General features: G+C 35.9%; 1 protein-coding gene across 2 annotated transcripts in view; it reads right to left on the reverse strand.

Moving 5' to 3' along the window:
• LOC107548564 (membrane-associated phosphatidylinositol transfer protein 3-like) overlaps window positions 1-4,165 on the reverse strand; it is a 77,033-nt gene extending 72,868 nt beyond the window's left edge. For both annotated transcript variants that reach the window (XM_016229283.1, XM_016229284.1), the window contains exon 1: window positions 4,065-4,165. In XM_016229283.1, the coding sequence (XP_016084769.1) occupies window positions 4,065-4,146 (82 nt within the window). In that variant the 5' untranslated portion in view covers window positions 4,147-4,165. The remainder of the gene's footprint in view (window positions 1-4,064) is intronic.
• Window positions 4,166-12,668: the final 8,503 nt, after the last annotated feature.

The raw sequence follows: 12,668 nt of genomic DNA on the forward strand, positions 1-12,668 counted from the left end.
AAAAAAGAGTGAACCAGATGAACCATTTCAATCAGTCATTGTAGCAAAGAAAAAAATATAATAACTAAATATACTTTTGCTATTTTTCCTGCATTTCTTTTTACAATATCAATATATATAACCATATATAAAGAATATAAAGGTGAGATATTTTTTCTAATGAAAGAGTGCATTTATCATCTTTGTGATAAAATGATTGAAGGAAACAAACTATGGTTATTTATTGAATATTTCAAACAATTGAAATCAAAGCATACATTTCTTGAAATGAAAACATCTTATGAAAAAAGTCACATTTCAGTTTTAATGTAAAAAGGATATTTTCACACTAAAAATATCTAAAAAGCTTATTTTTACACAGCTCTGGTTGCTTAGATGCCTCGGTGTTCGAGTTCTATGTTGCTTCCATGCCGCTGACTGGACGGAGTCACGTGACTACACACGCTGTATGTTTTTAAGGGGAAAGTCAGGGTTGCCAGTTCGGGCTGCAGCCACGGGTTGATTATTAGTCTGATTTTTTATTAAAACAATCGCCCTTAATGTGATTTTGACGGAGGGGACACCCGACAGAGGGGGAAACTCTGGGAAAAAACACGATTGGGCTAGTTTTTATCTAGTTTTGATTAGCAATCAGGCTTGATTTGTTTCATAGACCTGGCAACCCTGGGGAAAGTATTAACAGGATTAAAAAAACGAAATAACCGATGTAGGAAAACTATGTCGGTTAGAGGTTTTGAATTTTGGTTTCGATTACTTTTCGATTAATCATCCAGCCCTAGTACGAGTTTTTCAAGGTGTAAAAACACAAGAAAGATCCGAAACTAGTCTATTATTAACAAAACTGTCAAAAATATAGTGAATATTTAAAATTTGCCCAGCTATAGTTTGATTGTAAGGTCAACATTATCCTCAAGTAGGCCAAACTCAGATTATACAGTAATAAAAAAAACTTTTATTCAAGCAATATTCAGCAGTTTGAGGATTAACACAATTATTCTAATTTCTTGCAGACATGAATCTGCACGTAGAATTAATATAAAAAATTTTCGGTATAATGAGTGCACTTCTTTTGGACTGGGTCATAGTATTAATCACAGCATTGGTCTTGAAAGAAGCATTTACGCATGATGAGCAAGGGACCGCCTAAAGCTAACATCGCTTTCATCTTGCAGGAAGAAGCATTGTGGCACAAGACACTCGAAAACTAAGCTGATAGAGGCTTGGTGGGGTCAACGCCCACCTCTGACTTAACTCATTTATCGCTGTCGCATCAGCTTAAGTGCCCATCCCCCTGAGTGCCATCCAATAGAACAATCATATTGCACACAGGAGGAAAACAAAAATGTGAGAAAAGGCCACCTGAATAATTGAGGCGAAGGGTGAATTATCTTGAGCAATACTAGCATGCACAGTCTGAGGTAAAATGCCATTTTCCATGAACGATGCCAAAAGTATGTGGAACACATGACAACAAAAAGCTCAGAGAACTCAATAATATATGGGAATGTCATGTTGTTATGGAAATTGACATCTGGTTGCGTGTTAGGCGGATGGATTTACATCACCAGTATCACTCAATATGGAAAAGTAAATCGATACGTAATTGCTGTGTAATTGCATATGCCAGAGGCAGTAAATCACAGGAGATAGCAACATTTTGTACATAAATTCGATTGGGACGTATCAGCTACTAAACGAGTAAACCTTGCACAAATGTACACTATCCTCCTTCCACGTTACACTGAACAAATGCTAGCAGAGAAACTAAATATAACACAAGAAGAGCACTGAGCAGAATACATCTCAACAGCATTAGCGTGAAGCTAAGAGCCTCTTTAAGTTTCACAAATGTATGGACATTTACACAAAGAACATGACATATTAATAAATATGGCTGCATTATGTAAAAAACTAAGACTGAAAGCAACTTCAAAAAGCGCCAAGCAGTGATTAAGTGAAGAATCCTGATGTTTACTTCACTAATGACTCATGCTAGCTAACTCTTACCATTACAAGAATAGACTAGATAAGAACAAAGAGTAAGAAAAATCAATGGAGACAGCTGAGGCATGATGCTGCTTAATGAAGCCTGACGTCTGTTTCCTCTGTTTTCATGGTAAAAATGAAAAATTACAGATTTGTTTGGCAGCTGGTTGAACAATTTCCATGACATGGGTGGTTAATGTAAAACATAATGAGATGTGTTATAAAATGCCATTTCAGATTACAGCCTCCTTTGTTTCTCAAGGATATGAGCTAGAGATGTGCATTTGGGTCATTTTGACTGCTCGAGTCCTCCGGGTGAGGTTGGTGGCTAGCTGGTTATGTTCATATGTATCAAGACTGATGTCTCCGGCCACTGCTTCAAGGATTAGTTCACTTCCATAATAAGAAATGCCTGGTTATTTAATAATTCCAATGTCATCCAAGATGTTCATGTCTTTCTTTCCTCAGTCGAAAAGAAATTAAAGTTTTTGAGGAAAACATTTCAGAATTTTTCTCCATGTAGTGGACTTCAACCAAAGTCCCTTTAAGGCAAGTCATGTCACTCGGCGGCCATCTTTGAAACGCCTCTTGGGCATGCAAGTGCAGCTCATATCTCTTTGAATAGGGAAACATCAAATTCTCCAAAACTGTTCACCAAGCTTATTATTAAATTTCATATTTGAAATCACCAATGATATCTGACAGCAACTGTCTTATAAAAGTTGTTTATTCTGCTCAAATGGCATTAAAAAAAGCTTATTTTTTGGGCTAGACCAGCCAGTGCGCATGCAAAGTCCTAAACGCATGTCTCTTAATGCTGACTGTTTCTATAGCAACCAGGACTTCTAACGGCAGCTGCAGTGATGCGCTGACTTTACTGATTAGCGATTGGCTCTTTTGCTTAGAAGGCAGGGCTTCGTTCGATAGAGTGGCCATATTGAGCGTTGCATTTTTCCCCATTCAAAACTATACGAGTGACACGTCTTGGGTATTCTATAGTCTTTGACTTCAACAGGGACCAATGGGTTGAAGGCCCAAATTGCAGTTTCAATGCAGCTTCAGAGGGCTCTAAACAATCCCAGCCAAGAAATAAGGGTCTTATCTAAAGAAACGATCTGTCATTTTCTAAAAAATAAAAAAAATGTATATACTTTTTTTAACCACAAATGCTTGTCTTGCACTAGCTCGACTTCACTCATTACATAGTCACGTTGGGAAGATCACACGAGACATAGGCGGAAGTACTGACTTTACAAAGCGAACGTGCAAAGACTAAATCAAACGCCCTTTACAGAAAAAAGGTAAAACAACGATATCGGATGATTTTGAAGCTAGAGGAGAAAATCAGATGGAGTTCAATACTACTTCTGCCTACATCACCGTTGGTTCCTGTTGAAGTCCACTATATGGAAAAAAACCTGGAATGTTTTCCTCTAAAACCTTAATTGATTTTAGACTGAAGAAAGAAAGACATGAACATCTTGGATGACATGGATGTGAGTAAATTATCAGGAAATTTTTATTCGGGATGTGAACTAATCCTTTCATGTCTTTCACCACAAACAATGTATTTTTAAGTGTGTATTTTAAAGTTAAAAATACTTTTAAAAACTGCGTTTACATCATTTCATCTATTAATTTTTTTAACACATTTGAGCACTGTTGTGGTTTCAGTGACTGTGTACAGTGTCTTTCCCAACCACGAAGTACAACTTAAACGCCCCTTAAATAACCAAGTTCACCCAAAAATGAAAAACATTTTGTTCCAACCAACATCCAAAGATGATTTTTTGAAGAATGTTGGTAACCAAACAGTTTTAGTGACCAAAAAATATCTTCTTTTCAATATTCACTTTTTCAAATGTCATACAGGTTTGGAATGACACGAGGGAGAATATATAAACTATCCCATTAGACCCACACCATCAGTCTCGGGTACACCCAGATGTCCATCTAAATGTTTTTACCACTGCAGAACATTTGTAGTATCTTCATGTAATATACATAAACCATGAATTTTAATATACGAAGTACGATTGATGACAGGAACCATAACATTTCCATTTATGAGACCTTACCTTGCATCTGGTCGATGTGGCCCAGGGTTTCTATCTGCTCAACGAGATCATTAGAGTTCCACTGACTCATGCCCAAAAGCATGGCTGTCTTCCCCTCCAGCACCTCTGAAAGAAATCACACACAAACACACATTCAATGAAAGCAGCATATGATGAGGATGAGACAATCAATCATTTAGCCCATCGGCAGGATAATGCTATGCTCATTTCAGCTGGAATGCAGCAGTACATCAAAGACTATTAATATTCATCGAATTATCTTTAAATACAGCTAGAGCCATAAAGTGATGTCCGTCTAATGAGCACAGAGCGAGCGATCAACCACTCCGCCGGTACTTGTGAGACAGCCCCTGAGTGCTTGATGGAGGACTCAGCTGTGCGGTTCACAGCGTGTGACAGCAAACTGCAAGCCCAATGCCATGTCGGATCTCGCTGGGATGATATTTCAGTGTGGAAGAGAGGTTGTGACAGGGCTCTGTCAGGACTGCTCGTCTGCACCACCCGCTTGAGCCCATCGGCCGCTGTTTGTTGCATGCTATTCGCTAGACTGTCAACTGAATTGGTTTTTAAGTTGGCTCAAACAAGAGTATACAAACATACACATGCACGCTCACAGAAACAATGTGAGGGAAGCTCGGAGTTGAGAGATGAAGGGTTTTAAATCATAATCCAAATACTGGCAGTTACTGAGTCGTGTGGAATGGAACGACGCTTAGAGAGAGCAGGAAGAACATAGATCTTCTGAAGTGTGAAATGTGCTTAGCACAAAGAAGAGCAACGACAGCAGCCCGGCTCCTGAAGGATTAAACAACCACCTATTTCAGTAAATAAAATATAAACTGCTAATGCACAAGGGTCTGCCACAAGGCTCACTGAGAAAGGAAGACAGCAAAAAGTGGGAGTTAAAAGGAGAAAAAGAACAATGTACTGTAAAAATGTGGGAATGTGCTTTCAGAAGAAAGTGGATGAGCTTTGCAGAAGATTTCATTTTAAAGTATTCAGTGTAATCTGCACAATTATGAAAAAAGTTCATGTTATGTACATTAAATTATTGGATACTAGTTACTATGGAAGTTAGGGATGTGCAAAACTACTGACTTTTATGGTTTTTATAAAAAGACGTAACAAAATGCATTTTTAGGGTTGTCAAAGTAAACATAAAAACATTTATTTATTTAGAAAACCACCTTAGACTTGAATCACATTTGAAAATATTTTTCTTCATATTTATATCTCTAACATTAAAACAGGGCAGAAAAGGATCAAGATAAACAGTTAAAATAATTAAAAAAGTTTATATTTATAATAAAATATAATAATTACATTACATTTCAAATACAATTGCAATAAAATAAATAAATATTACCAATAAAAAATTACTTGCTTTAGCTTCAGTACAGTAAAAATATAGGAGTCAAAAAGTATTAACTTGAAACATCACCTTAAAACACAATGCAACTCATGATGCGAAACATGGTGAAAAATGACAGCCAAATCTGAATTTGTACACAGATCAACAATTTAAAAATATAACAGAACAATGTGCAACACTTCAATAGACTAACAGACAGAGATATTCAGCAAATAAATTCTCTTTTATTATACAAAACTATCATAGAGCTAAAAAAACAGCCGAATTGTGTAACAACTGGAACGCTGCTCACAGCAGGAGATCTGAAGTCTGACCATAATTGCCCTGAAATGTATTGTTGAAGGCGGAGTGTTTGTTAAACAAGCCGTGCTTGATGCCTGTAGCAGCAGTGCTTTAAAGAGAATGAATTTAGGGAATGAAGAAACTTCTCAGATAATTTTTGCTGACAGTCTAACAGTACGTGCAAAACACTGCCAGCAAGATAAATCACTTTCTGAGAAGTTCTCTCTTGATTTACCCCTTTAAAAGCACATTTATAAAATACTAAAACAAAAGTTTTACTATTTTAATTAACATCCTGACCTATCCCTAATGAAGGTGTATAAAACAATCCCTGAGTAACTCAAAAATTGTTTCACAAAAAAAGTGCATGAAACAGTGACTGAAAGGAGAAAAAGAAGAAAGACAAGCAAAGTGCATTAAGGTGGGGAAACATTTTGATTGGAGGTTATTAAAAGAGATTTTAAAAAAGGAATCTGAAACTAAATTTCACGAATTCTAGAAAGACCTGATGAGGTAATGAGTTCATGGAGGCCCAGAGCTTATCCATTAACATTCTTCAACTCTTCTTTTACTTTTAAATACAGACAAAGATAGGCGTCAAAGGACATGTCCGTGTAGGCTGAAAGATGGGCAAATACTGGTGGATTTCAGCTGATCCTATTTCCAATTCTCTCCTACAAACATCTTCAGTATATGAACCAAATTTGCAACACAAGCCTGTCGTGAGTCTATATTTTCCTTGTAAATTACATTTATGTGTACTTTCAAAGCAAGATCATGCTATTTCAAACCCATATGACTTATCTTTTTTCAGTGGAACACAACAGGAAATGTTAGGCAAAATGACAGCCTCCGTCACCATTCACATTCATCGTATGGAAATAAAATGCAAACCTATAGTCAGCTTCATTAAAAGTAGTAAAACAAGGAGCATTTTTCCATGACCAGAATATGACCGTAGATGCCTGTGGCTGTCTAGAGGCAAAGAACATAAGACAGCGTTGTCTGTCTGACACAGTTTCAGGAAAACAGGCTTTTCCTGGAAAATCTTCCAAATGAAGGCCCATATTTGGTTATGAAAATCACACGTCTTGACCTTCTTCCTAACACTGGGGTTTAAAACTCCAACTCAAATACTAAGAAGAAAATGTATTTTTCTTATGCGATTGGCTGTGACAGTTTTGTAACTTGGACACGTATGCCACAATTTAACATTTAATAAACCAAAGTTGCATATGAATTCAAATAAAAGACAAGCTGTCAACTCTCAGATGGCTAATGATATTCACAAAATCAATACTGGTGCTAAGATGCTGCTGTTTTCAATTAACAGGGTCTTTATATTAAAATGTAAGGTAACATGATTTTCAGATATGCTTTATAATCTGACAGAGGTTATAAATAGTCAATTTCTTAGTTGATTTGTCAGTGCAGATGAATCTTGTGTACAAAGGGCCCAGGGCTACCCGACTACAGAAAGCAATCAATGCAACAGAAAAACACTTCAGCTCAAAATGCAAAGCCTGTGCAGGTAATGCTAATCAATTAGCATTAAGAGTCACAATGAATGACTGCGAATGCATACAGCAATCTGTCTCCAGCTGAAATTTACACCATTTTAAATGAGGGTCCAATCTTATTCCAGGGTGTATAAATGGGCTCTGTTTAAGCACACTCTGACAAATCTCATTACTCAAATGCGCACGCTCCAATAACAAACAGACCTTAGACATTTGCCAACATGTCAGTTAAAAACGATTCTGAACGCACTCATTCATAATCAAAACAGCTTTGTCCTTAAACACCCCATGGCAACACTTTTCCAGCACAGTGTTGAAGTATTTCCTATTAAAAGTTGGTTGGGACAAATTGATGAAAAAAAAAATTTCAGCATCCATTTGCATTTTCAAGTTTTACTTGCATTTGGCGCTTAGGCCCTGGTCACACGTCTCAGGTTACATTCTACAGAGAGACACTCCATGATGCGACTTGAAGGAGATCAACCCAGCGGATATGAGAGGCATGAACAGGGCAAGTGAGAGTCTGACACGCGTGAAAGGGGCTCATGTGTCACGGAGGTGAAGGCAGGCTGACAAAGCTGGAACCGTGATGAGCCTCAATTTCCCTGCCGCTCGGCGCTCTGATCATCTGTAGCGCACACTGACTGACAGGGGTCAATCTCACAGGTCAGTGAAGAGGAGTCAACAACAGCCAGTCGCAGAGAGTATCCACACCGATATCCACACACAACTTCTGTGATTTCACAAACACACCTTTGCAGTGTCGCTCACACAAAAAGCCATTAAGTTTGCACTCCAAGCATGAGCCAAAACACTTGACTGTGCCTCTCCTGACAAAAGTGATTGCTAAACAAACCCTCAGCCACTAGAAAACAACATTTAAGTGTGTACAACATTTCTTTTGTCATTTCTGAAAGAGTTCTCACAGGTCACAACAAATGACACTCAGTGGAGCCAATTATCTACAATGCTTTGAAGCATGACAAATTTAATTCTTTAGAAAACTACATTTACTAGAAGTAGAAATAATCTCAATTTCAGTAGGACTATACAACCTTTTATTTATTTTTTTTAATTTTTTTTACAATAATTCCTATCTCGTATGACTACACTACCTTTCAAATGTTTGGGTTCAGTAATATGTGTTTGAAAGGAGTCTCTCATGCTCACCAAGGCTGCATTTATTTGATTTATAAACAAAAAAAAATACAGTAATATTGTGAAATATTACAATTTAAAATAACCATTTCTTCAGTGTTACATGATCTTTCAGAAGTTATTAGAATATGCTGATTTGGTGCTCATGAAATATTTCTTATTATTATCAAAGTTAAAAAAAAGTTGCTAAATGATTTTCTTTAAACTGACTTTATTATATAAGAAAAGCTTTTTTTTAAATAAAAACCTTTGGTAACATTTAAATGTATTTACTTCCACTTAGTTTAGGTCCATTTAATGTGTCCTTACAGAATAAAAGTATTAGTTTATTTAAAAAAAAACACTGACCCTAACCTTTTGAATGGTAGAATATTTCAAAACTACAATTCAAACTAACTCATTGATCACAGCAGGAGAAAGCAAATATAATCACCTTTATTTATAACTATATTGAAATAAAATTTGGCAGTCACTGTCATAGTCATTAATAAACAACTTAGTGTTGGTCCCTCTGTGCCTGCAGCCTTGGTCATCCTCTCAGCATATTCCCTATAATTCACTGTGACAGTATAATACATTTCTTCAAAGTGCCTTTAAGGCAAGTCCTTTCAGTCAGTGGTCATCTTGGTAATGCACTTGGGCAGTTATTTTCTATGTGGGCAATAGTGTCACCATACTGTTCTAGAGTAAACAAACCCTCCCATTATTATCATTCAAGAATAATGCTAATACAAAACATTTATTTTGACAGCTGCTATATTAAGCGTCATGATTGCTCACTTTTCTCGATCATTTTTCTACAAGTGGTCTCGTCTTTCATGCTAAATCTTCTCTAAGCTGAGAAAAAAAAACTACTATAGTGTGAAAACCCTTTGCATCAGTCAAGCTTATATATACACTGGCTTTCTAATTTTGGGGGTTGGTAAGAATTTTTTAATGTCTTTGAAATAAATAAACAAACAAACAAAACAACCTTCCATTTTCTATTTTATTATGTATCTTATTCCTGAGATCAAAACTGTACTTTCAGCAGCCATTATTAAATTTTTTATTCCATTATTCTACATGATTGTTTGAAAATGAAAGAGATAGTTCACACGTACAACATTTCTTTTGTCATTTCTGAAAGAGTTCTCACAGGTCACAACAAATGACACTCAGTGGAGCCAATTATCTACAATGCTTTGAAGCATGACAAATTTAATTCTTTAGAAAACTACATTTACTAGAAGTAGAAATAATCTCAATTTCAGTAGGACTATACAACCTTTTATTTATTTTTTTTAATTTTTTTTACAATAATTCCTATCTCGTATGACTACACTACCTTTCAAATGTTTGGGTTCAGTAATATGTGTTTGAAAGGAGTCTCTCATGCTCACCAAGGCTGCATTTATTTGATTTATAAACAAAAAAAAATACAGTAATATTGTGAAATATTACAATTTAAAATAACCATTTCTTCAGTGTTACATGATCTTTCAGAAGTTATTAGAATATGCTGATTTGGTGCTCATGAAATATTTCTTATTATTATCAAAGTTAAAAAAAAGTTGCTAAATGATTTTCTTTAAACTGACTTTATTATATAAGAAAAGCTTTTTTTTAAATAAAAACCTTTGGTAACATTTAAATGTATTTACTTCCACTTAGTTTAGGTCCATTTAATGTGTCCTTACAGAATAAAAGTATTAGTTTATTTAAAAAAAAACACTGACCCTAACCTTTTGAATGGTAGAATATTTCAAAACTACAATTCAAACTAACTCATTGATCACAGCAGGAGAAAGCAAATATAATCACCTTTATTTATAACTATATTGAAATAAAATTTGGCAGTCACTGTCATAGTCATTAATAAACAACTTAGTGTTGGTCCCTCTGTGCCTGCAGCCTTGGTCATCCTCTCAGCATATTCCCTATAATTCACTGTGACAGTATAATACATTTCTTCAAAGTGCCTTTAAGGCAAGTCCTTTCAGTCAGTGGTCATCTTGGTAATGCACTTGGGCAGTTATTTTCTATGTGGGCAATAGTGTCACCATACTGTTCTAGAGTAAACAAACCCTCCCATTATTATCATTCAAGAATAATGCTAATACAAAACATTTATTTTGACAGCTGCTATATTAAGCGTCATGATTGCTCACTTTTCTCGATAATTTTTCTACAAGTGGTCTCGTCTTTCATGCTAAATCTTCTCTAAGCTGAGAAAAAAAAACTACTATAGTGTGAAAACCCTTTGCATCAGTCAAGCTTATATATACACTGGCTTTCTAATTTTGGGGGTTGGTAAGAATTTTTTAATGTCTTTGAAATAAATAAACAAACAAACAAAACAACCTTCCATTTTCTATTTTATTATGTATCTTATTCCTGAGGTCAAAACTGTACTTTCAGCAGCCATTATTAAATTTTTTATTCCATTATTCTACATGATTGTTTGAAAATGAAAGAGATAGTTCACACAAAAATGAATATTCTGTCATTAATTACTCACCCTCATGTCATTTCAAACCTGTAAGACCTTCATTCTTATTCGGAACACAAATTAAGATATTTTTGACCAAATCTGAGAGCTCTCTGACCCTCCATAGACAGCTTGAGGTGGATTTTGACTTGTGTGAAAAAGGGTTAATGCGAATAATGGAAGATCGAAACGCATTTACCGAATAAATTTCTCCATGCGAATCAAAAAAGTCATGTGACTTTGCGCTATGGGATGGCAAAACCTGACTAACCAGCGGACTGATCTCGTTCCACAGCATCTGAAATATTGTTATGGTCATTCTGAAATGCCAGCGCAAAGTCTTAAACAACTGCGTTCCCAAACAGCAGACATCCACCTCCAAAAGCAATGACCGCATTTATTTTGTTTCATCTGCTCGCTCTGAGGCGCAAGTAATTTAATTATATATGAAAAGTATTATATTTAGTGGCTTCTCCTACGTTTCTTAGTGATTTACAGAGCCAGTTTATCAGGAAATGAAAATTTTGTTCTCTTTGATTTGTTGGATGGAAACAGTGCTTGTTCACAAATGTTTTATGCGATATTACAATTTTGCGTATAAGTTAAAATTCACAACTTTGGATGGAATCCCGGCTACTGTCAGTTTTGATGAATTTGATTTTTTTTTTTTAAAGTGCAACATTTTGAATGGTAGTGCATATAACAAAAATGCTAATTCATCAAAACAAAGCCTAATGATGGAATATAATAAAAAAAACTGCCAAAAACACATTAGGGAACTATCTGGCATGTTCCCCATTCCATCCCGCTGTAACATCTGGACTTTAATTGAGGTTCTGTGTTGCGTGGTAAAGTGGGGGGGCTCATTAATGAATGAATGAGAAATGTGTCTCATGAAAGTTAGATGTGGAAACATACATTATACACTGCTACAACCCACTCTTACATTTTTACTAATGTGGGGTAGACAGACACAAGAGCTCATGCGAATAAATTATAAAGCTGAATAATTTCATTTTGAACACCAAATCAAAGTAACTCATTTGCAGATGCGACTCAAGAGATGTGATCTTGTTCGCACCTCTAATGGAGAATCCCCTGTTTTAGTCACACCTCCATTCACTGACCAAATGTTAGCAGCTGCTCTGGGACTCGACTGCCACAGGTTTGAACAGCACATAGTATGGTGCAAAAAACAGCACCTTATCTTTCTAATACACATTTTTCAATGTATGATTTAACCATGCATGTTATTCCAAATACAAACATCCTGTCATAAGATGTTTTTGTTTTGTTTTTGTTTTTTTGGTAAACTAGTATGAAATAAGTCACATCAGTGAAAACAAAATGGGTTGCTTGAGTACAAAACTTATCCTCACGTTGCATGGTAAGTTGCTTTGGATAATAGCGTCAGCAAATCTGAGAGCTCTCTGACCCTCCATAGACAGCTTGAGGTGGATTTTGACTTGTGTGAAAAAGGGTTAATGCGAATAATGGAAGATCGAAACGCATTTACCGAATAAATTTCTCCATGCGAATCAAAAAAGTCATGTGACTTTGCGCTATGGGATGGCAAAACCTGACTAACCAGCGGACTGATCTCGTTCCACAGCATCTGAAATATTGTTATGGTCATTCTGAAATGCCAGCGCAAAGTCTTAAACAACTGCGTTCCCAAACAGCAGGCATCCACCTCCAAAAGCAATGACCGCATTTATTTTGTTTCATCTGCTCGCTCTGAGGCGCAAGTAATTTAATTATATATGAAAAGTATTATATTCAGTGGCTTCTCCTACGTTTCT

This window comes from Sinocyclocheilus grahami, unplaced genomic scaffold (genome assembly GCF_001515645.1).
Source record: "Sinocyclocheilus grahami isolate Dianchi unplaced genomic scaffold, SAMN03320097.WGS_v1.1 scaffold350.1, whole genome shotgun sequence".
Lineage (NCBI taxonomy): Eukaryota > Metazoa > Chordata > Actinopteri > Cypriniformes > Cyprinidae > Sinocyclocheilus > Sinocyclocheilus grahami.